The 26184-nt window shown below is 55.3% G+C and overlaps 1 protein-coding gene across 7 annotated transcripts in view; it reads left to right on the plus strand.

Moving 5' to 3' along the window:
* IGSF9B (immunoglobulin superfamily member 9B) overlaps nt 1-26184 on the plus strand; it is a 1213970-nt gene that overhangs the window by 483163 nt on the left and 704623 nt on the right. For all 7 annotated transcript variants that reach the window (XM_069614121.1, XM_069614116.1, XM_069614120.1 and 4 more), the window contains exons 6-7: nt 15118-15259; nt 18786-18931. In XM_069614121.1, coding sequence (XP_069470222.1) covers nt 15118-15259; nt 18786-18931 — 288 coding nt within the window. The remainder of the gene's footprint in view (nt 1-15117; nt 15260-18785; nt 18932-26184) is intronic.

Below are 26184 nucleotides of genomic sequence, written 5' to 3' on the forward strand. Positions count from 1 at the left end.
CTCTGCACCAGGTATCCCCCCCACACAGACAGTGGCATCCCATAACCCTAGCGGGGCAGACTCTGCACCAGGTATTCCCCCATACGGACAGCTTCATCCCATAATCCTGACGGGCAGTCTCTGCACCAGGTATCCCCCCACACAGACAGTGGCATCCCATAACCCTAGCGGGGCAGACTCTGCACCAGGTATTCCCCCATACAGACAGCTTCATCTCATAACCCTAGTGGGGCAGTCTCTGCACCAGGTATTCCCCCATAGAGACAGCTTCATTTCATAACCCTATTGGGGCAGTCTCTGCACCAGGTATCCCCCCACACAGACAGTGGCATCCCATAACCCTAGCGGGGCAGACTCTGCACCAGTTATTCCCCCATACGGACAGCTTCATCCCATAATCCTTACGGGCAGTCTCTGCACCAGGTATTCCCCCATACGGGCAGCTTCATCCCATAATCCTGACGGGCAGTCTCTGCACCAGGTATTCCCCCATACGGACAGCTTCATCCCATAATCCTGACGGGCAGACTCTGCACCAGGTATTCCCCCATACGGACAGCTTCATCCCATAATCCTGACGGGCAGACTCTGCACCAGGTATTCCCCCATACAGACAGCTTCATCTCATAACCCTAGTGGGGCAGTCTCTGCACCAGGTATTCCCCCATACAGACAGCTTCATCTCATAACCCTATTGGGGTAGTCTCTGCACCAGGTATCCCCCCACGCAGACAGTGGCATCCCATAACCCTAGTGGGGCAGTCTCTGCACCAGGTATTCCCCCATACAGAGAGAATCATCCCATAACCCTAGTGGGGCAGTCTCTGCACCAGGTATTCCCCCATACAGAGAGAATCATCCCATAACCCTAGTGGGGCGGTCTCTGCACCAGGTATTCCCCCAAACAGACAGTGGCATCCCATAACCCTAGTGGGGCAGTCTCTGCACCAGGTATCCCCCCACACAGACAGCTTCATCTCATAACCCTAGGGGGGCAGTCTCTGCACCAGGTATCCCCCCCACACAGACAGTGGCATCCCATAACCCTAGCGGGGCAGACTCTGCACCAGGTATTCCCCCATACAGACAGCTTCATCTCATAACCCTAGTGGGGCAGTCTCTGCACCAGGTATTCCCCTATACAGACAGCTTCATCCCATAATCCTGACGGGCAGTCTCTGCACCAGGTATCCCCCCCACACAGACAGTGGCATCCCATAACCCTAGCGGGGCAGACTCTGCACCAGGTATTCCCCCATAAGGACAGCTTCATCCCATAATCCTGATGGGCAGACTCTGCACCAGGTATTCCCCCATACAGACAGCTTCATCTCATAACCCTAGTGGGGCAGTCTCTGCACCAGGTATTCCCCCATACAGACAGCTTCATCTCATAACCCTAGTGGGGTAGTCTCTGCACTAGGTATCCCCCCCACACAGACAGTGGCATCCCATAACCCTAGTGGGGCAGTCTCTGCACCAGGTATTCCCCCATACAGAGAGAATCATCCCATAACCCTAGTGGGGCAGTCTCTGCACCAGGTATTCCCCCATACAGAGAGAATCATCCCATAACCCTAGTGGGGAAGTCTCTGCACCAGGTATTCCCCCATACAGAGAGTGGCATCCCATAACCCTAGTGGGGCAGTCTCTGCACCAGGTATTCCCCCATACAGACAGCTTCATCTCATAACCCTAGTGGGGCAGTCTCTGCACCAGGTATCCCCCCACACAGACAGCTTCATCTCATAACCCTAGTAGGGCAGTCTCTGCACCAGGTATCCCCCCCACACAGACCATGGCATCCCCTAACCCTAGCGGGGCAGACTCTGCACCAGGTATTCCCCCATACAGACAGCTTCATCTCATAACCCTAGTGGGGCAGTCTCTGCACCAGGTATTCCCCTACACAGACAGCTTCATCCCATAATCCTGACGGGCAGTCTCTGCACCAGGTATCCCCCCCACACAGACAGTGGCATCCCATAACCCTAGCGGGGCAGACTCTGCACCAGGTATTCCCCCATACGGACAGCTTCATCCCATAATCCTGACGGGCAGTCTCTGCACCAGGTATCCCCCCACACAGACAGTGGCATCCCATAACCCTAGCGGGGCAGACTCTGCACCAGGTATTCCCCCATACGGACAGCTTCATCCCATAATCCTGACGGGCAGTCTCTGCACCAGGTATTCCCCCATACGGGCAGCTTCATCCCATAATCCTGACGGGCAGTCTCTGCACCAGGTATTCCCCATACAGACAGCTTCATCCCATAATCCTGACGGGCAGACTGCACCAGGTATTCCCCCATACAGACAGCTTCATCTCATAACCCTAGTGGGGCAGTCTCTGCACCAGGTATTCCCCCATACAGACAGCTTCATCTCATACCCCTAGTGGGGCAGTCTCTGCACCAGGTATCCCCCCACACAGACAGTGGCATCCCATAACCCTAGCGGGGCAGACTCTGCACCAGGTATTCCCCCATACGGGCAGCTTCATCCCATAATCCTGACGGGCAGTCTCTGCACCAGGTATTCCCCCATACAGACAGCTTCATCCCATAATCCTGACGGGCAGACTGCACCAGGTATTCCCCCATACAGACAGCTTCATCTCATAACCCTACTGGGGCAGTCTCTGCACCAGGTATCCCCCCCACACAGACCGTGGCATCCCATAACCCTAGCGGGGCAGACTCTGCACCAGGTATTCCCCCATACGGACAGCTTCATCCCATAATCCTGACGGGCAGTCTCTGCACCAGGTATCCCCCCCACACAGACAGTGACATCCCATAACCCTAGCGGGGCAGACTCTGCACCAGGTATTCCCCCATACGGACAGCTTCATCCGATAATCCTGACGGGCAGTCTCTGCACCAGGTATTCCCCCATACGGACAGCTTCATCCCATAATCCTGACGGGCAGTCTCTGCACCAGGTATTCCCCCATACGGACAGCTTCATCCCATAATCCTGACGGGCAGACTCTGCACCAGGTATTCCCCCATACGGACATCTTCATCCCATAATCCTGACGGGCAGACTCTGCACCAGGTATTCCCCCCTACAGACAGCTTCATCTCATAACCCTAGTGGGGCAGTCTCTGCACCAGGTATTCCCCCATACAGACAGCTTCATCTCATAACCCTAGTGGGGTAGTCTCTGCACCAGGTATCCCCCCACACAGACAGTGGCACCCCATAACCCTAGCGGGGCAGACTCTGCACCAGGTATTCTCCCATGCGGACAGCTTCATCCCATAATCCTGACGGGCAGTCTCTGCACCAGGTATTCCCCCATACGGGCAGCTTCATCCCATAATCCTGACGGGCAGTCTCTGCACCAGGTATTCCCCCATACGGACAGCTTCATCCCATAATCCTGACGGGCAGACTCTGCACCAGGTATTCCCCCATACAGACAGCTTCATCTCATAACCCTAGTGGGGCAGTCTCTGCACCAGGTATTCCCCCATACAGACAGCTTCATCTCATAACCCTAGTGGGGTAGTCTCTGCACCAGGTATCCCCCCACGCAGACAGTGGCATCCCATAACCCTAGTGGGGCAGTCTCTGCACCAGGTATTCCCCCATACAGAGAGAATATTCCCATGACCCTAGTGGGGCAGTCTCTGCACCAGGTATTCCCCCATACTGAGAGAATCATCCCATAACCCTAGTGGGGCAGTCTCTGCACCAGGTATTCCCCCATACAGACAATGGCATCCCATAACCCTAGTGGGGCAGTCTCTGCACCAGGTATTCCCTCATACAGACAGCTTCATCCCATAACCCTAGAGGGGCAGACTCTGCACCAGGTATTCCCCCATACAGACAGCTTCATCTCATAACCCTAGTGGGGCAGTCTCTGCACCAGGTATTCCCCTATACAGACAGCTTCATCCCATAATCCTGACGGGCAGTCTCTGCACCAGGTATCCCCCCCACACAGACAGTGGCATCCCATAACCCTAGCGGGGCAGACTCTGCACCAGGTATTCCCCCATACGGACAGCTTCATCCCATATTCCTGACGGGCAGTCTCTGCACCAGGTATTCCCCCATACGGACAGCTTCATCCCATAATCCTGAAGGGCAGACTCTGCACCAGGTATTCCCCCACACAGACAGTGGCATCCCTTAACCCTAGCGGGGCAGACTCTGCACCAGGTATTCCCCCATACGGACAGCTTCATCCCATAATCCTGACGGGCAGTCTCTGCACCAGGTATCCCCCCCACACAGACAGTGGCATCCCATAACCCTAGCGGGGCAAACTCTGCACCAGGTATTCCCCCATACGGACAGCTTCATCCCATAATCCTGACGGGCAGTCTCTGCACCAGGTAACCCCCCCCAACAGACAGTGGCATCCCATAACCCTAGCGGGGCAGACTCTGCACCAGGTATTCCCCCATACGGACAGCTTCATCCCATAATCCTGACGGGCAGACTCTGCACCAGGTATTCCCCCACACAGACAGTGGCATCCCATAACCCTAGCGGGGCAGACTCTGCACCAGGTATTCCCCCATACGGACAGCTTCATCCCATAATCCTGACGGGCAGTCTCTGCACCAGGTATCGCCCCCACACAGACAGTGGCATCCCATAACCCTAGCGGGGCAGACTCTGCACCAGGTATTCCCCCATACGGACAGCTTCATCCCATAATCCTGACGGGCAGTCTCTGCACCAGGTATCCCCCCCACACAGACAGTGGCATCCCATAACCCTAGCGGGGCAGACTCTGCACCAGGTATTCCCCCATAAGGACAGCTTCATCCCATAATCCTGACGGGCAGTCTCTGCACCAGGTATCCCCCCACACAGACAGTGGCATCCCATAACCCTAGCGGGGCAGACTCTGCACCAGGTATTCCCCCATACAGACAGCTTCATCTCATAACCCTAGTGGGGCAGTCTCTGCACCAGGTATTCCCCCATACAGACAGCTTCATCTCATAACCCTAGTGGGGCAGTCTCTGCACCAGGTATCCCCCCACACAGACATTGGCATCCCATAACCCTAGTGGGGCAGTCTCTGCACCAGGTATCCCCCCACACAGACAGTGGCATCCCATAACCCTAGCGGGGCAGGCTCTGCACCAGGTATTCCCCCATACGGACAGCTTCATCCCATAATCCTGACGGGCAGTCTCTGCACCAGGTATTCCCCCATACGGGCAGCTTCATCCCATAATCCTGACGGGCAGTCTCTGCACCAGGTATTCCCCCATACGGACAGCTTCATCCCATAATCCTGACGGGCAGACTCTGCACCAGGTATTCCCCCATACGGACAGCTTCATCCCATAATCCTGACGGGCAGACTCTGCACCAGGTATTCCCCCACACAGACAGTGGCATCCCATAACCCTAGCGGGGCAGACTCTGCACCAGGTATTCCCCCATATGGACAGCTTCATCCCATAATCCTGACGGGCAGTCTCTGCACCAGGTATCCCCCCCACACAGACAGTGGCATCCCATAACCCTAGCGGGGCAGACTCTGCACCAGGTATTCCCCCATACGGACAGCTTCATCCCATAATCCTGACGGGCAGTCTCTGCACCAGGTATCTCCCCCACACAGACAGTGGCATCCCATAACCCTAGCGGGGCAGACTCTGCACCAGGTATTCCCCCATACGGACAGCTTCATCCCATAATCCTGACGGGCAGTCTCTGCACCAGGTATCCCCCCACACAGACAGTGGCATCCCATAACCCTAGCGGGGCAGACTCTGCACCAGGTATTCCCCCATACAGACAGCTTCATCTCATAACCCTAGTGGGGCAGTCTCTGCACCAGGTATTCCCCCACAGAGACAGCTTAATTTCATAACCCTATTGGGGCAGTCTCTGCACCAGGTATCCCCCCACACAGACAGTGGCATCCCATAACCCTAGCGGGGCAGACTCTGCACCAGGTATTCCCCCATACGGACAGCTTCATCCCATAATCCTTACGGGCAGTCTCTGCACCAGGTATTCCCCCATACGGGCAGCTTCATCCCATAATCCTGACGGGCAGTCTCTGCACCAGGTATTCCCCCATACGGACAGCTTCATCCCATAATCCTGACGGGCAGACTCTGCACCAGGTATTCCCCCATACGGACAGCTTCATCCCATAATCCTGACGGGCAGACTCTGCACCAGGTATTCCCCCATACAGACAGCTTCATCTCATAACCCTAGTGGGGCAGTCTCTGCACCAGGTATTCCCCCATACAGACAGCTTCATCTCATAACCCTATTGGGGTAGTCTCTGCACCAGGTATCCCCCCACGCAGACAGTGGCATCCCATAACCCTAGTGGGGCAGTCTCTGCACCAGGTATTCCCCCATACAGAGAGAATCATCCCATAACCCTAGTGGGGCAGTCTCTGCACCAGGTATTCCCCCATACAGAGAGAATCATCCCATAACCCTAGTGGGGCAGTCTCTGCACCAGGTATTCCCCCATACAGACAGTGGCATCCCATAACCCTAGTGGGGCAGTCTCTGCACCAGGTATCCCCCCACACAGACAGCTTCATCTCATAACCCTAGGGGGGCAGTCTCTGCACCAGGTATCCCCCCCACACAGACAGTGGCATCCCATAACCCTAGCGGGGCAGACTCTGCACCAGGTATTCCCCCATACAGACAGCTTCATCTCATAACCCTAGTGGGGCAGTCTCTGCACCAGGTATTCCCCCTATACAGACAGATTCATCCCATAATCCTGACGGGCAGTCTCTGCACCAGGTATCCCCCCCACACAGACAGTGGCATCCCATAACCCTAGCGGGGCAGACTCTGCACCAGGTATTCCCCCATATGGACAGCTTCATCCCATAATCCTGACGGGCAGACTCTGCACCAGGTATTCCCCCATAAGGACAGCTTCATCCCATAATCCTGATGGGCAGACTCTGCACCAGGTATTCCCCCATACAGACAGCTTCATCTCATAACCCTAGTGGGGCAGTCTCTGCACCAGGTATTCCCCCATACAGACAGCTTCATCTCATAACCCTAGTGGGGTAGTCTCTGCACTAGGTATCCCCCCCACACAGACAGTGGCATCCCATAACCCTAGTGGGACAGTCTCTGCACCAGGTATTCCCCCATACAGAGAGAATCATCCCATAACCCTAGTGGGGCAGTCTCTGCACCAGGTATTCCCCCATACAGAGAGAATCATCCCATAACCCTAGTGGGGCAGTCTCTGCACCAGGTATTCCCCCATACAGAGAGTGGCATCCCATAACCCTAGTGGGGCAGTCTCTGCACCAGGTATTCCCCCATACAGACAGCTTCATCTCATAACCCTAGTGGGGCAGTCTCTGCACCAGGTATCCCCCCACACAGACAGCTTCATCTCATAACCCTAGTAGGGCAGTCTCTGCACCAGGTATCCCCCCCACACAGACCATGGCATCCCCTAACCCTAGCGGGGCAGACTCTGCACCAGGTATTCCCCCATACAGACAGCTTCATCTCATAACCCTAGTGGGGCAGTCTCTGCACCAGGTATTCCCCTACACAGACAGCTTCATCCCATAATCCTGACGGGCAGTCTCTGCACCAGGTATCCCCCCCACACAGACAGTGGCATCCCATAACCCTAGCGGGGCAGACTCTGCACCAGGTATTCCCCCATACGGACAGCTTCATCCCATAATCCTGACGGGCAGTCTCTGCACCAGGTATCCCCCCACACAGACAGTGGCATCCCATAACCCTAGCGGGGCAGACTCTGCACCAGGTATTCCCCCATACGGACAGCTTCATCCCATAATCCTGACGGGCAGTCTCTGCACCAGGTATTCCCCCATACGGGCAGCTTCATCCCATAATCCTGACGGGCAGTCTCTGCACCAGGTATTCCCCATACAGACAGCTTCATCCCATAATCCTGACGGGCAGACTGCACCAGGTATTCCCCCATACAGACAGCTTCATCTCATAACCCTAGTGGGGCAGTCTCTGCACCAGGTATTCCCCCATACAGACAGCTTCATCTCATACCCCTAGTGGGGCAGTCTCTGCACCAGGTATCCCCCCACACAGACAGTGGCATCCCATAACCCTAGCGGGGCAGACTCTGCACCAGGTATTCCCCCATACGGGAAGCTTCATCCCATAATCCTGACGGGCAGTCTCTGCACCAGGTATTCCCCCATACGGACAGCTTCATCCCATAATCCTGACGGGCAGACTCTGCACCAGGTATTCCCCCATACGGACAGCTTCATCCCATAATCCTGACGGGCAGACTCTGCACCAGGTATTCCCCCACACAGACAGTGGCATCCCATAACCCTAGCGGGGCAGACTCTGCACCAGGTATTCCCCCATACGGACAGCTTCATCCCATAATCCTGACGGGCAGTCTCTGCACCAGGTATCCCCCCCACACAGACAGTGGCATCCCATAACCCTAGCGGGGCAGACTCTGCACCAGGTATTCCCCCATACGGACAGCTTCATCCCATAATCCTGACGGGCAGTCTCTGCACCAGGTATCCCCCCACACAGACAGTGGCATCCCATAACCCTAGCGGGGCAGACTCTGCACCAGGTATTCCCCCATACAGACAGCTTCATCTCATAACCCTAGTGGGGCAGTCTCTGCACCAGGTATTCCCCCATAGAGACAGCTTCATTTCATAACCCTATTGGGGCAGTCTCTGCACCAGGTATCCCCCCACACAGACAGTGGCATCCCATAACCCTAGCGGGGCAGACTCTGCACCAGTTATTCCCCCATACGGACAGCTTCATCCCATAATCCTTACGGGCAGTCTCTGCACCAGGTATTCCCCCATACGGGCAGCTTCATCCCATAATCCTGACGGGCAGTCTCTGCACCAGGTATTCCCCCATACGGACAGCTTCATCCCATAATCCTGACGGGCAGACTCTGCACCAGGTATTCCCCCATACGGACAGCTTCATCCCATAATCCTGACGGGCAGACTCTGCACCAGGTATTCCCCCATACAGACAGCTTCATCTCATAACCCTAGTGGGGCAGTCTCTGCACCAGGTATTCCCCCATACAGACAGCTTCATCTCATAACCCTATTGGGGTAGTCTCTGCACCAGGTATCCCCCCACGCAGACAGTGGCATCCCATAACCCTAGTGGGGCAGTCTCTGCACCAGGTATTCCCCCATACAGAGAGAATCATCCCATAACCCTAGTGGGGCAGTCTCTGCACCAGGTATTCCCCCATACAGAGAGAATCATCCCATAACCCTAGTGGGGCGGTCTCTGCACCAGGTATTCCCCCAAACAGACAGTGGCATCCCATAACCCTAGTGGGGCAGTCTCTGCACCAGGTATCCCCCCACACAGACAGCTTCATCTCATAACCCTAGGGGGGCAGTCTCTGCACCAGGTATCCCCCCCACACAGACAGTGGCATCCCATAACCCTAGCGGGGCAGACTCTGCACCAGGTATTCCCCCATACAGACAGCTTCATCTCATAACCCTAGTGGGGCAGTCTCTGCACCAGGTATTCCCCTATACAGACAGCTTCATCCCATAATCCTGACGGGCAGTCTCTGCACCAGGTATCCCCCCCCACACAGACAGTGGCATCCCATAACCCTAGCGGGGCAGACTCTGCACCAGGTATTCCCCCATAAGGACAGCTTCATCCCATAATCCTGATGGGCAGACTCTGCACCAGGTATTCCCCCATACAGACAGCTTCATCTCATAACCCTAGTGGGGCAGTCTCTGCACCAGGTATTCCCCCATACAGACAGCTTCATCTCATAACCCTAGTGGGGTAGTCTCTGCACTAGGTATCCCCCCCACACAGACAGTGGCATCCCATAACCCTAGTGGGGCAGTCTCTGCACCAGGTATTCCCCCATACAGAGAGAATCATCCCATAACCCTAGTGGGGCAGTCTCTGCACCAGGTATTCCCCCATACAGAGAGAATCATCCCATAACCCTAGTGGGGCAGTCTCTGCACCAGGTATTCCCCCATACAGAGAGTGGCATCCCATAACCCTAGTGGGGCAGTCTCTGCACCAGGTATTCCCCCATACAGACAGCTTCATCTCATAACCCTAGTGGGGCAGTCTCTGCACCAGGTATCCCCCCACACAGACAGCTTCATCTCATAACCCTAGTAGGGCAGTCTCTGCACCAGGTATCCCCCCCACACAGACCATGGCATCCCCTAACCCTAGCGGGGCAGACTCTGCACCAGGTATTCCCCCATACAGACAGCTTCATCTCATAACCCTAGTGGGGCAGTCTCTGCACCAGGTATTCCCCTACACAGACAGCTTCATCCCATAATCCTGACGGGCAGTCTCTGCACCAGGTATCCCCCCCACACAGACAGTGGCATCCCATAACCCTAGCGGGGCAGACTCTGCACCAGGTATTCCCCCATACGGACAGCTTCATCCCATAATCCTGACGGGCAGTCTCTGCACCAGGTATACCCCCACACAGACAGTGGCATCCCATAACCCTAGTGGGGCAGACTCTGCACCAGGTATTCCCCCATACGGACAGCTTCATCCCATAATCCTGACGGGCAGTCTCTGCACCAGGTATTCCCCCATACGGGCAGCTTCATCCCATAATCCTGACGGGCAGTCTCTGCACCAGGTATTCCCCATACAGACAGCTTCATCCCATAATCCTGACGGGCAGACTACACCAGGTATTCCCCCATACAGACAGCTTCATCTCATAACCCTAGTGGGGCAGTCTCTGCACCAGGTATTCCCCCATACAGACAGCTTCATCTCATACCCCTAGTGGGGCAGTCTCTGCACCAGGTATCCCCCCACACAGACAGTGGCATCCCATAACCCTAGCGGGGCAGACTCTGCACCAGGTATTCCCCCATACGGGCAGCTTCATCCCATAATCCTGACGGGCAGTCTCTGCACCAGGTATTCCCCCATACGGGCAGCTTCATCCCATAATCCTGACGGGCAGTCTCTGCACCAGGTATTCCCCCATACAGACAGCTTCATCTCATAACCCTACTGGGGCAGTCTCTGCACCAGGTATTCCCCCATACAGACAGCTTCATCTCATACCCCTAGTGGGGCAGTCTCTGCACCAGGTATCCCCCCCACACAGACAGTGGCATCCCATAACCCTAGCGGGGCAGACTCTGCACCAGGTATTCCCCCATACGGACAGCTTCATCCCATAATCCTGACGGGCAGTCTCTGCACCAGGTATCCCCCCCACACAGACAGTGACATCCCATAACCCTAGCGGGGCAGACTCTGCACCAGGTATTCCCCCATACGGACAGCTTCATCCCATAATCCTGACGGGCAGTCTCTGCACCAGGTATTCCCCCATACGGACAGCTTCATCCCATAATCCTGACGGGCAGTCTCTGCACCAGGTATTCCCCCATACGGACAGCTTCATCCCATAATCCTGACGGGCAGACTCTGCACCAGGTATTCCCCCATACGGACATCTTCATCCCATAATCCTGACGGGCAGACTCTGCACCAGGTATTCCCCCCTACAGACAGCTTCATCTCATAACCCTAGTGGGGCAGTCTCTGCACCAGGTATTCCCCCATACGGACAGCTTCATCCCATAATCCTGACGGGCAGTCTCTGCACCAGGTATCCCCCCCACACAGACAGTGGCATCCCATAACCCTAGCGGGGCAGACTCTGCACCAGGTATTCCCCCATACGGACAGCTTCATCCCATAATCCTGACGGGCAGTCTCTGCACCAGGTATCTCCCCCACACAGACAGTGGCATCCCATAACCCTAGCGGGGCAGACTCTGCACCAGGTATTCCCCCATACGGACAGCTTCATCCCATAATCCTGACGGGCAGTCTCTGCACCAGGTATCCCCCCACACAGACAGTGGCATCCCATAACCCTAGCGGGGCAGACTCTGCACCAGGTATTCCCCCATACAGACAGCTTTATCTCATAACCCTAGTGGGGCAGTCTCTGCACCAGGTATTCCCCCATAGAGACAGCTTAATTTCATAACCCTATTGGGGCAGTCTCTGCACCAGGTATCCCCCCACACAGACAGTGGCATCCCATAACCCTAGCGGGGCAGACTCTGCACCAGGTATTCCCCCATACGGACAGCTTCATCCCATAATCCTTACGGGCAGTCTCTGCACCAGGTATTCCCCCATACGGGCAGCTTCATCCCATAATCCTGACGGGCAGTCTCTGCACCAGGTATTCCCCCATACGGACAGCTTCATCCCATAATCCTGACGGGCAGACTCTGCACCAGGTATTCCCCCATACGGACAGCTTCATCCCATAATCCTGACGGGCAGACTCTGCACCAGGTATTCCCCCATACAGACAGCTTCATCTCATAACCCTAGTGGGGCAGTCTCTGCACCAGGTATTCCCCCATACAGACAGCTTCATCTCATAACCCTATTGGGGTAGTCTCTGCACCAGGTATCCCCCCACGCAGACAGTGGCATCCCATAACCCTAGTGGGGCAGTCTCTGCACCAGGTATTCCCCCATACAGAGAGAATCATCCCATAACCCTAGTGGGGCAGTCTCTGCACCAGGTATTCCCCCATACAGAGAGAATCATCCCATAACCCTAGTGGGGCAGTCTCTGCACCAGGTATTCCCCCATACAGACAGTGGCATCCCATAACCCTAGTGGGGCAGTCTCTGCACCAGGTATCCCCCCACACAGACAGCTTCATCTGATAACCCTTATGGGGCAGTCTCTGCACCAGGTATCCCCCCCACACAGACAGTGGCATCCCATAACCCTAGCGGGGCAGACTCTGCACCAGGTATTCCCCCATACAGACAGCTTCATCTCATAACCCTAGTGGGGCAGTCTCTGCACTAGGTATTCCCCCTATACAGACAGCTTCATCCCATAATCCTGACGGGCAGTCTCTGCACCAGGTATCCCCCCCACACAGACAGTGGCATCCCATAACCCTAGCGGGGCAGACTCTGCACCAGGTATTCCCCCATATGGACAGCTTCATCCCATAATCCTGACGGGCAGACTCTGCACCAGGTATTCCCCCATAAGGACAGCTTCATCCCATAATCCTGATGGGCAGACTCTGCACCAGGTATTCCCCCATACAGACAGCTTCATCTCATAACCCTAGTGGGGCAGTCTCTGCACCAGGTATTCCCCCATACAGACAGCTTCATCTCATAACCCTAGTGGGGTAGTCTCTGCACTAGGTATCCCCCCCACACAGACAGTGGCATCCCATAACCCTAGTGGGACAGTCTCTGCACCAGGTATTCCCCCATACAGAGAGAATCATCCCATAACCCTAGTGGGGCAGTCTCTGCACCAGGTATTCCCCCATACAGAGAGAATCATCCCATAACCCTAGTGGGGCAGTCTCTGCACCAGGTATTCCCCCATACAGAGAGTGGCATCCCATAACCCTAGTGGGGCAGTCTCTGCACCAGGTATTCCCCCATACAGACAGCTTCATCTCATAACCCTAGTGGGGCAGTCTCTGCACCAGGTATCCCCCCACACAGACAGCTTCATCTCATAACCCTAGTAGGGCAGTCTCTGCACCAGGTATCCCCCCCACACAGACCATGGCATCCCCTAACCCTAGCGGGGCAGACTCTGCACCAGGTATTCCCCCATACAGACAGCTTCATCTCATAACCCTAGTGGGGCAGTCTCTGCACCAGGTATTCCCCTACACAGACAGCTTCATCCCATAATCCTGACGGGCAGTCTCTGCACCAGGTATCCCCCCCACACAGACAGTGGCATCCCATAACCCTAGCGGGGCAGACTCTGCACCAGGTATTCCCCCATACGGACAGCTTCATCCCATAATCCTGACGGGCAGTCTCTGCACCAGGTATCCCCCCACACAGACAGCTTCATCCCATAATCCTGACGGGCAGACTCTGCACCAGGTATTCCCCCATACGGACATCTTCATCCCATAATCCTGACGGGCAGACTCTGCACCAGGTATTCCCCCCTACAGACAGCTTCATCTCATAACCCTAGTGGGGCAGTCTCTGCACCAGGTATTCCCCCATACAGACAGCTTCATCTCATAACCCTAGTGGGGTAGTCTCTGCACCAGGTATCCCCCCACACAGACAGTGGCATCCCATAACCCTAGTGGGGCAGACTCTGCACCAGGTATTCCCCCATACAGAGAGAATCATCCCATAACCCTAGTGTGGCAGTCTCTGCACCAGGTATCCCCCCACACAGACAGTGGCATCCCATAACCCTAGTGGGGCAGTCTCTGCACCAGGTATCCCCCCACACAGACAGTGGCATCCCATAACCCTAGTGGGGCAGTCTCTGCACCAGGTATCCCCCCACACAGACAGTGGCATCCCATAACCCTAGCGGGGCAGTCTCTGCACACAGAAGCTAATGCACGCACTGGGATTCCCAGGCACTGCTGGGAGTATTATAAAATAGCGAGCGAGTAGCGTTAGGCGTGTGGGCTCGGGCTATCCTGACAGATATGTGCGCTTAAAATCCCTGCTGTGTTTATTTATGGTACTGCAGGTATATTCTGGAAGAACATTTCTGGGGCTACAACGCAAACTCGGAGTCGCCCTAACCCAAGAGTGGGATGTGTGAGAGGGGAAGGGGTTTGGTGAGGACTTGTGCTCACAGAGTTGGCTGCGCTGTGATTTAACTTCCGCAGAACACGCAACCCGTCCACGTCCACGTGTTCCATGCTTTTAGACCCCTTATGCTTTAAATGCAATGTAGAAATGGCCTCTTGCTTCTTTATGGGGGGTCCCAAATACACAGACTTCAATTCACACAGGCGTGTTTGTTCGGCACCAGTTGGCCTCTGGAGCCAAACGTAGCTCCTGGCAGCTGGTGTCAAGCTAACCAGGCTCTTGTAGGCTACAAGCGTTATTGGTTGCTGCACTGCCACACTGCCCACCCCTTCGCTTGCTGCAAAAAACCCTTCCTGGCGTTCAGAATCTGAGGTCCGGGGTGAGCAGGAGGCGCTTCGTCAGCGCACACACACACACACACTGCATGCCCACATGTGTCAGTGACATCATGGCCTCCTTTCGGCAGCTGAGGTAATTGTTTGTTCCCTGCTTTCCCCTCAGGACCACCCTTCATCATTTCCCCTCCTGAGAACATCACTGTAAACATATCCCAGGATGCACTGCTCACCTGCCAGGCGGAGGCGTATCCGGGCAACCTGACCTACACCTGGTACTGGGAGGAGGAGAACGTCTTCTTCAAGAAGTAAGAGCAGCTGTGTTTTCGTGGAGTGTGCGCGGAGTCTTTCTATAGGTATAGGTGTCCCGTCTGTCACCTCTGCATAGCCCCCGTTCATCTGGCCCGCAGGCTTCCCTAGGCAGAGTCGCCTTTGCGCCTGGGCTTAGGATCTCCACTTCCTTGGACTTATACTATCCCTTACCTGGATGGCTTTCCTGGCTGCCCCCTAGGGGTTCTGACATTCCCACACTTTCCATGCATGGATACAAAATCCTTTCGTGGACACCTTCCAGTAATGCATCAGTCAACACAGACACGCACCCTCACACACATTTACCCCCACACAGACATGCACCCATACACAGGCATGCAACCCCACACAGACATCACCTGGCACACATGCACTCGCACATGAATCCCCACAAGCCAGCACCCATGCATGCAGACCCACAATCACCCGACACGCATGCAGCCTCACAGGCATGCACCCGACACACATACACCCACACACGAATCACCACAAACGGGTACCCATACATGCACACCCACACACATGCACCCACAAACAGGCACCCATATATGCACACCCACCATGCACCCGACACACATGCACCCCGCACAGATATGCAACCCCACACATGCACGCACCCCACACACCATGCACCCGACACACATGCACACACACACAGACATGTACCCACACATGAAACCCCACAAACAGGTACCAATACATGCACATCCACCATGCACCTGACACACATGCACACGACACAGGCACCCACACATTAATCCCCACAAACAGGCACCCATAAGCGCACACCCAGACACACACCAACCATGCACCCACCATACATGCACCCACACATGAATCCCCACAAACGGGCACCCACACATGCACACCCACACCCACATGCACCCGCAGGTATGCACATACACATATGCGCACGCACACACACAGAGCAGATGACGCCAGCACACGCACACTGTGTGTGGGCATATACACACACTGATCCACGCACCAACTTACTCCTGCTAACAGCACTGGCACCCAGACAGAAATGGGCACTAGCACGCCATTGGTTCCACACCAGCATTAGGAACAACTGCACATATCAAAATGCACCTGCCTTTTTCTGACCTGGAGACGTGTGTTCAGTACCAAAGAGTTGAAAACCTAGATGGACTGACAGCCCGTGACCACCGATCCACCTGGGCTTCCAGACAGGACCTGGTGGACATCGCATTCCTATGCATGCATTCAGCCCAGAATGCACCTGGGCTGAAGGTTCCTTTCCCATTAGTCGCCAAACTTCCAGTGAAATCCTGATGGTAGGGTTGTGGGTGAAAGTCCATGTTTGCTGTGCCAGGCCATTAGTAAGTCCGTTCAGTACTGGCTGAGGGCATTCTCATAGGACCCCTGACTCTTGGGGACAGGGGTCCCCCAACACTCTGGCTGCATCAACTCTTCCCTACTCCTCTCAGAGACGAGTAGAATTGGTGACCTGTCCCCATATTAATGCACGTGGACATGTTGGAGGCAGACTCCATGGGGAGTGGGTAAGGGTGGTGCCCACACCAGGACAGGAGCCCCGAGCAATGCCAGTGGTTAAGATTCAGTCTAAACCTTCCAGCCATCACCTCTTTGTTTTTGCTCTGCCACACCAGGACAGGAAGCTGCAGAGAGACCTGGCTGACGCCATTGCGCCCGTCTCGTCCTGTGCTCGCCGCGCCTTCAGGGAACTAGGCTGGGAGCAGCCGGGAGTTTATGTAAATTAACCGGAAGGGGGTGCTTACGTTGTCACTTGGGTGTAAACAGCTCCTCTCCAGGAAGTGTTCATCATTTACATTATAGTGTAACGTGCATGCTACCTGCCAGGCATGTGTAGCTGGCAGGGTTTGCAATGGGTTCCTGTGGAACGCGTAGCCTTTGCGCCAGCATCAAGATGCCATGCTGGCGCAAAGGCCGCCACATTTCTATGGCAGATAGGACGGTGGGGGGTGGGAGGGGGGGCGGGCGAAAACGGATATTCGGTTTCGTGCCCCCTCTCTGTCATACAAATGCATTAAAACTAGGAGCAAGGTAAATGAATACGTAAATTGTTTGCGTGTGTATTTTACGCCTACATTTTAAATGTCTCCTCAATGAAAATGTAGTCCTCGGGGAGAGATAGCCGGTGTTTGTGTGAAATGTTCCTTGTGACACAGGAGCGAGTACTCCAACAGTAGCAGGAGATTAGGGTTGAGGACTTCATCACAAATGCCCGCCGCCCTCCTCCTCGGAGGACTTTGGATGCTATGGGCAGGAAATGAGCGGTCCTGCCCTCAGGGCCCGCTCCTGGCAACCGCCTCATAAACTGCCCATGCTGACATCTCCTGGGGCAGAGGGCCTGGACCCTTGGGATACCCAGGCGGGGGCGGCATCAGCACGCACATATTACTCGATGGGTGAGGTGGGGGGTTAGTAAGGAAATGTACCCCGAGATTTCTGTATGTGTGGGGACACTAAGCTTGAATTGCCTACGGAAAGATGTTTGTAGAGAGGAGTGACTGTCTCCTCAGACGTTACTCCTGTGTGTGAAGTGTGCATTGCGTGCACGGGGAACCCACCCACAGCATGTCATTTCCAACTTTCACAAGCAGAGTCGAAAATGAAATGGCAAGAGCGGGCGGAAACACCGTGCTCGTGCTTGGTTTTGTGAAAGATGTAAGTGCCGCCTGCAAACAGCGCTTTGCAGGCGGCATCCACAGTGGATTCCTAGGGAATCTGACAGATTTCATCAGGTGCTAAATGGAGGCAGATTCCGTAGGAATGGATTCTTTTTGAGCCTGCTTGAAAATCTCAAGCAGGTGTAAAACCAGGTACTCTTTGACGTGGGGAGGAAAGCGCGGCTGAAACGCTTATTTGACTTTGGTCACCGACTGTCTTCAAACTGAAGGGAAAATATCCCAGAGCAGTAAAGCAAGGCAGAGAACGCTTTACACCTCTGCACAGTCCTTGTGATCTGATTGGCTGAAATGTGGGTGGGGCTCCTCGGGGGTTCCTTGTCTTTATAGCGGCACCCTAAATAACGACACCTGACTAACGAAAAAAGGTGATTTAAAATAAAAATGTGGGGTACCCCCCAGCTTTTACAGCCTTGTTACCCTCCCCCAAACTACTGCCATCCCTTTTAATTCCTTACCCCACGCCCCATATATACTTTTACAACAAAATTGAGTTTTTGTCATTATTCAGGTGTCATTTAAAATGTGTCGTTATTAACACTGCAGATCGCCTGGGAGTGTGTGCATGTGTTTGTAGGAGAGACAGACAGTGTGTGCAAGCATGTGTGCATGAGATGTGCACCTCTGAAGCTGTGGCCTTGGGCTCCCGGTTAACGCATTCAGATGGAACTCGCTGGCAGTGCCGTCTGATGCTATTGATTTCCAATGCAATGTGCTGATTGATTGGCCCTGGGCCTGATGTTGGCTGAGCGATCAATGCTCGAGAATGTGAGATGGCTTTTAATTGTGCTTGAGCAATATGTTTCGCCTCTCTCGCCTCCTTCCTCAGTGACCTGAAGCTGCGAGTGCGGATACTCATCGATGGGACGCTGATCATTTTCCGGGTGAAACCAGAGGATGCTGGGAAATACACGTGCGTCCCTAGCAACAGTCTGGGCCGCTCCCCCTCCGCGTGGGCTTTCCTGACCGTGCAGTGTAAGTGCCTGGACTCTTGCCATCTTCTCAAGCTGGGGCGCTGTGTTTCCAGTTTCCATTGGACTGTCCCCTTGTTCCGGTGGCAGGTGCGGGGGTGGGGGGAGGCAGTGGGGACCATAACCTTGGCACTTGGCCACTTCTCGCTTCATACATCCCCCATCTTACTTTTCTGATAATCATGCATTACTAACACAACCTACAGCATAACATTTGAACACATGTCCATGGCCAGTTTATGTAGGTTTATTACATATATACCAATCAACATCTGTTCATGATTGTCACTACTGCAATCGCACTTTGGTTACATTATTAATCCTTCGTTCCAAACATTATATTTGCAACAAAACCTTTTCTCTTTTCGTGGCGGGCAGCCGACTAAATGTCCCCCTCGAGTCAATCATCTCCATGTTTTCTTAGGCAGTAGCTCCCCAACCAAAGTGGTTCCATGTCTTAAAATCGCGGCAAAAATGCTGTGGTTTTGCCGCCATAATCCTGTGAAGCATGCACATCCCCTGCTCCTCTTAAATGGTATAATGGGGTACACCTTTACTGGGTCAAACCACAGCATTTTTGCCGCGATTTTATTACCTGATACCACCAATGTCTCATGGTCTTTGGTTGCTCTGCTCGTGTAATGGCGCAAACAAGTGCAGAACGACATGAAAGTCTGCTCTCAGGATGTCCCATGGTTTATGAATTGGACCAGGACAAGATTGAGCTCTCTCTGCTCCCGCAAAAACTGTTCTGCCACAGGAGCGTTCCATGTCGAGCCGAGGCCCAACCCCCTCCCTCCCCCCACACTCCCCCCATTGATGCGAGCCTCCTGAAAGCTGTGCGTTTGGAGGATATGCACCGACTTGACAGACTGCATTTGAAAGTCGTCCTTTGATCACCAGGACCGCCCCAAGTCAAACAGAGACAGTCCAAAGCTGGATATATGCCCCATGCTTTGCACACGTTACTGCCAGGGTGACTATTCTGACAGGATCACGAAAACGAAAAAATCACAAACACAGTAGGTCCGGACTTTGGGTGATGTGGGGTTTTAGATGCTGTATCTTCGTTGAATGCCACTCTGACAGATGACGTGTGCATCGTACCATGTGTGCATTGCATGCTCAGCAGCAGTGCACGTTTGAATCGCTATCGCGTTTGATACATTGGTGGTCATTCTTATGTTCCCACAATGCAGTTAAGCAGCCAGCCTCCTAGATTCAAGGCACCCACATTGACACCTAGCTCCGCCCCTCGGTCCCAGCCACAGCCTCACCCTTCCCCTCCCCACCCCCGGCGTGGGAGTTGGATTGACCTGCTTTCAGGCAGCACTTTTTGGGGGTGTTTTATTTGGAGGTGGCGTTCTTAGCCTGGCGTGGCCCTTTCCTGGAACCCCATCACTTGGCCTGTATTCCCTGGACTCGAACATCCCCTGCAAACCCACGTGCCCATATTCTCACCACCTGGCATTCAGTACAGTTCATTACTGCAATACCTGGGGGCCGCACATTCTAATGCGGCTTCGATGACCTTTCGTGCCCTTGCGAATCACTGGGCTGTGTGTGGGCCCCCACCTGGGAGGGTGGTCCTGGGGCACCCGATGTCAAGGGCACGGCCTCCACGTGCTTTGGTGCGCCATGGCTGGACCTCCAAGCCACTCGTTGCCTCTGTCCCACTCCCCTGCGCTCCCCCCTCTCTGCGGGGCCTGGGTAAGGGCACAGCAAGCCTGTGTGTTCCTCATCTGGAGCTGTTCTGTTGGCCCATGACAGGGGACAACCCTTTATCTCCAAGAGGAATGGCTTCCCTTGTGAGTGACTGCCCTCACGTGGCCACACCTGGAAATGCATGCCCTCCTCCTAACAAGAATTCATGGCTTTATTGGGCTCTGCAGGGGGCAGCGCAGGGGCAGGAGTGAATACTTTTGACACCTTCTTCTGCCCACATTTTTATTATCCGCGTAACTGAAAAAAAATGCGACTTCAAAAACACTCCGCAATAACTGTCTTAATACTGACGGGTGGTCCAGGCGGCCCATGACCCCTGCCCCCTGGGCGGTGCATGGTGGTGATGCCCTCTCCCCCCGCACCATGCCCTTCTCTGCGTGTGGGGGGCAATACCAGGAGGCAGACCCTTCCTTTACCCAAACTGCCCACTGACCCCACACCTCCAACCCCTCCCCACCAGGAACCCCAGTAGCTGTTCACCAATTCCAGAGGGGTGCCTACTGCGCCCTCCCCTTCCCACTATTCCAGCATCCGGAGCCCACCTACCACCCCCACTCGCACACAAAAGTTCTGTAGCAAAGGTTCTGTGCCCCACTGGGATAGATGAACACCTTTCTGATGGCAAGCCCCCCAGCCCTCAATAGGCCATTCTCTAGGATCGCTAGGCTCCCTTTGCACGCCGCAAGCCGGGCCATCTCCTTGTCATTTTCCATTCTGCAATGTTTAATGGGCACGAGGGCTCTGACTGCCTCCAGTTCCACCACGGGATAATTTACACCATGCGGGCAATGCCCCCGGGCAGAAACGTCTGAACCAACCAAAAAGAGACAACGGGTAATAATAATAATTATTATAATAATAGGTCTCTGATCAGTGCCCTTCTCCCCAACGCTACCAGATCGTTGCCCCCTATGTGCAAGATCACCATATCCGGTTGTGCAACCCCCGCCTCGGCTTTTGCGCCTCCAGCCCCAGGCGCACCTGGCGGACCTGCAAGGCCCCAGACGCAGTCCAGTATTTGCCCGAGGCAGCCGCGTCCACCAACCGCGAGTGACCAGGCCCCATAACACTGGCCTCGCCATCTGTCCTACGCAGATGCAGAAAAGAAAGCGGGTGCCATGCCAACGACAACAGCCAGGGGAGACTCCTCTCCTCTGCACCAACAAATCGCTGTCCTGCGTCCCTTGCCCCCCCGCCCCTTTATCCCCATCGAGGCTCCCCAACATGGTAAGTGTGCCCTTATGTACCTACCCTCTATATGCGCAAGACTTCCACCCCCCAAGTGCCTTGATCTCCTTCTCTTCACACCCATACCTGCTGGCGGTGGACGCTCCTGCCATTCGAGTGGATTGGGTCCTCCGACGTATTCCATATCTATGACATGTAATCACCACAGCTGTGCTGCTTCGGAAACTTTTTTCGGCGTCTGCGTCCTGCGTCGATGACGTCGATGCGCCGTCGTCGAGGACCTCGTCCGACGTCATCCGATGTGATAAGTAGGACGCACGACGCCCGTAGCCTCAGTTCCGTTTTTTCCGCGAACGTGTTGCTTCGTGTTTCTCGGTTTAAACGCCTCGACTCTTTGGAGTTCTGTTCTTCTCGGTTCTTCGAACCTGTTCGTTTTGTGAAAATCCTTCAGAAGATGTCTTCTACTTCGTCTTCGACCCCGCGTCCGGGTTTCAAGAAGTGCGGGGAGTGTGGGTCCAAGATGTCGGTGACGGACTCGCACGACGCCTGCCTCTGGTGCCTCGGGGAGGCCCACGACACGGATGACTGTATCGACTGCCAGTCGCTCACGTCCAAAGCCTTACGCGAACGTAAGAAGAAGTTGTCGGTAGGTCGGGTGTCCAAGCCCCGGAAGTCGAAGTCTGCGGGGCTTTCGACGGATGATTCGAGGGGTGACTCTCCGCGTCATCGTCGGAAGTCTCGTGGGTCTCCTTCTAGGAGTCGGTCTCGCCACTCCTCAGCCTCTTCGAGGCATTCTCGGAAGCGCCGACACCGGTCGTCTTCCAGGTCCTCTTCGGAGGACTCTGCCCGGCACGTCGCTTACCCCTCCAGCCGTGCGACGCCGGAGGAATGGGCTTCCTTCGGGAAGAAGATGCTGGCGATTCTTGAGTCGCAGGGTACTCAGCCGTCCGCGCCCCCGAGTGGGGTCGGTCGTGTGAGGTCGAGAGACACCGCTCGCAAGAGTGGTCGGCACGAGTCACGGGAGAGGTCCCGTTCGGACAAGGGGACTCGTTCTCGACGTGCCCGTTCCAGGTCCCGGTCCTCGACGCGTTCGAGACTGTGTGCACCTGTGAGGTCTTCGAAGAAGGCATCGACGTCTGAGGCGTCGAGGGCGTCGACGGGCTTTCTCGAGGCTCTGGCTCCGAGGAAGTCGTCGATGCCGTCGACGCTCAGGTCGTCGAGGGACACGCTCGGGGCTCCGGCCTCGAGGGCTGTGTCGACGCCGCCGATTCTGGAGGCGCTGCATCTGACGTCGACGCCGATTTCCTCGACGTCGACGCCGATCCTCTCGGCGCCGATGCTGGTTCTCTCGACGCTGGCGCCGATTCGCTCGACGCCTTTCGTGTCGGAGGTACCCCGTGGCACGGGTGGACCCCCTAGGAAGGCTCTGGTTAAGAGCAAGCACTCTAGGGTGCCTTCTTTTCGCCACCTGGACTATATTTCAGAGGCGGATGAGGATTCTGATGGCCTGGTTCCTAGTCAGGTTCCGGATGAAATTGTCTCGGGCCATAGTCAGTTTGACGAGTTGAGACAGTCACTGCATGATGCCAATGGACTGGACACCTCTCCGGAGGTGGAGTTTTGTAGGCCTGAGCCTGGCTCTCATGCTGATTCCTCGTACCGGCGCCTTATGGCTAGGGTTTCTGAGTACTTGGGATGGTCTGCTCCCCCAGGGGAGTTTGTGCAGGATGATCTGACGGACATCCTTGATGTTGGTCCCCCAACTGACCCGGTTCTGCCGTTCCATATGGCTTTACAGAGAAGGGTGGCGGCGGCTTGGACTGCTCCGGAGAGTCTCCCGGCGGTGGGCAGATCCTTGTCGCGAAAATACCGTCCAGCCAGTTGCGACCCCTGCTACTTGACCAGGCACCCCACTCCGGAGAGTTTGGTGGTGCAGGCGGCCACGGCCCCGGCGAAGCAGGCGTCGTACCCTACCATCCCTCCTGATAGGGACGACAAACGTTTTGATGGCTGGGCGAAGAAAGTGTTTTCTTCTGGTGGTATGGCGCTTCAGGCGGCCAACTCCATTTGTGCCTTGTCGCGTTTCACGCACACTCTGTGGAACTGTGTTGCGTTAGCGGCTGAACATATTCCCGAAGGGGACGAACGGGATGGTTTCCTTGCTATGGTCCAGGATGGTAAGGATGCCATGTGTGAGTCCGTTCAGTCGGGTTTGGACTTAGCTGAATGCGTCAGTAGGTCCATGGCGGCGAGCACCGTGATACGCAGGTTTGCGTGGTTGCGGAAGTCGGGGTTTGCTCCAGATGTGCAGTCCCGGCTCCTCAACATGCCCTTTGACGGTGAGCACCTTTTTGGCAGCAAGGCTGACGAGAGCCTTGAGAGGCTGCAGACCTCGAAAGCTGCAGCGAAGTCGTTGGGCGCTGCAGTTCGCCAACCTCTGCCTTTTTGTCCTAGGGGACAGCAGTGGAGGGGTGGTTCCTTTCGCTATTACTCGTCCTTCAGTAAAGCGAGAGGGGCTGGCAGTCAAAGAGGCCAACGCAGGGGTACCAGAGGTGGACGACAGGGTACCCGTGGTGCCAAGGCCGCTCGGGCAGTTGCCTCTTTGCCCTCAGGTAACGCCGCAGCCGCTCCCACTCAGTCATGAGGCCATGTCCCATGGTTCGCCGGTTGGGGGAAGGCTGGCGCAGCATCTTGTAGAGTGGCAAGCCATTACTTCAGATGTGTGGGTTCTGGAGATCATAACCCACGGCTACTGTCTTCCCTTTCGGCACAGGCCTCACGACAATCCACCGGGAAACCTCTCTTTGCGGTGTCCGGATCCGCTCCTTGCGCAGGAAATTCAAGCCCTGCTGGAGAAAGGCGCCATAGAACTGGTGCCTATAGCGGAGAGGAACAAGGGATGGTATTCCCCTTATTTTTTGATTTCCAAGAAAGACGGGGGATTGAGACCCATCATGGACTTGCGTGGTTTGAACAAACTCCTCAGGAAGGACAAGTTCAAGATGGTTACTCTCTCTCAAGTCCTCCAGGCCCTTCAGCTTCAGGACTGGTTGGTGTCACTCGACCTCAAGGATGCTTACTTCCATGTGCCGATCCATCCCAAGCACAAGAAGTACCTGAGGTTCGCGGTTGGCGACTCGCACTTTCAGTTTCGGGTCCTGCTGTTCAGATTGACCTCCGCCCCGAGGGTTTTCACCAAGCTCATGGTGGTGGTGGCAGCGCATCTCAGGCAAGGGGGGATTCACGTCTACCCCTACCTGGACGATTGGTTGATCAGGGGGAGCTCTCCTGAGCAAGTCCTGGATCATCTATCGGTCACCTGTCGCTCCCTTCACAGGCCGGGCTTCTCCCTCAATTTAAAGAAGTCCCATTTGACGCCAACACAGCGGCTCCAGTACATCGGAGCAGTGCTCGACACTTCCCTGGGGCAGTGTTTTCCTCCCCAGGTGAGGGCTCTTCACATTCAGCAGATGGTGCACAAGTTTCAGCATGCCCAGACGCTCCCAGCGTTCGAGTTCTTGAGGTTGCTCGGCCTCATGGCATCCTGCATTCTTCTGGTGCCAGAGGCTCGCCTGCGGATGAGATCTTTGCAGTGGGCACTCAAGACGCAATGGTCGCAGTCCTCCGGCAGGATGTCGGACTCGATTCAGGTGCCGTCCTCGGTCGCCCGGGACCTTCTGTGGTGGGCCGTCGAAGGCAACTTGATGAAGGGGGCTCCATTTTGGCTTCCCTGGCCGGAGGTGACGATCGTGACGGATGCATCCCTCACGGGATGGGGAGCTCATGCCAACGGGCTGACAGTCAGCGGTCGTTGGTCTCCGTCGGAGTCCAGACTCCATATCAATCTGTTGGAGCTGAGGGCCGTCAGGCTAGCCCTGAAGGCTTTTCTGCCGTCTGTGCGAGGGAAGAATGTCCTGATCCTGACGGACAACACAGTGGCCATGCACTACCTCAACAAAAAGGGGGGGGCAGGGTCACTTCCTCTGTGCAGGGAGGCGATGCAGCTCGAGTTCTGGGCCATCCAGCAGGAAGTTTCGATCTCGGCAGTTCATCTGGCCGGAGCCGAAAACGTGACGGCGGACGTTCTGAGCAGGCAGAGCGCGATCTCTCACGAGTGGGAGTTGGCTCAGGAGATTCTCCTGGAGATCTTCGCCCTTTGGGGGACCCCTCAAGTGGATCTCTTCGCCTCCAGTGTCAACCGGAAGTGCGAAAGGTTCTGCTCGCGGGAATTTCCTCCAAAAGGAGCCTTAGGAGACGCGTTCGTGGTGGAGTGGTCATTCCCGCTGCTGTACGCGTTTCCTCCAGTCCCCGTCATCCCGCAAGTGCTGCGGAGGTTACGGAAGT

The sequence above is a fragment of the Ambystoma mexicanum genome, chromosome 9 (assembly GCF_040938575.1).
Source record: "Ambystoma mexicanum isolate Mex_15411 chromosome 9, UKY_AmexF1_1, whole genome shotgun sequence".
Taxonomy (NCBI): domain Eukaryota; kingdom Metazoa; phylum Chordata; class Amphibia; order Caudata; family Ambystomatidae; genus Ambystoma; species Ambystoma mexicanum.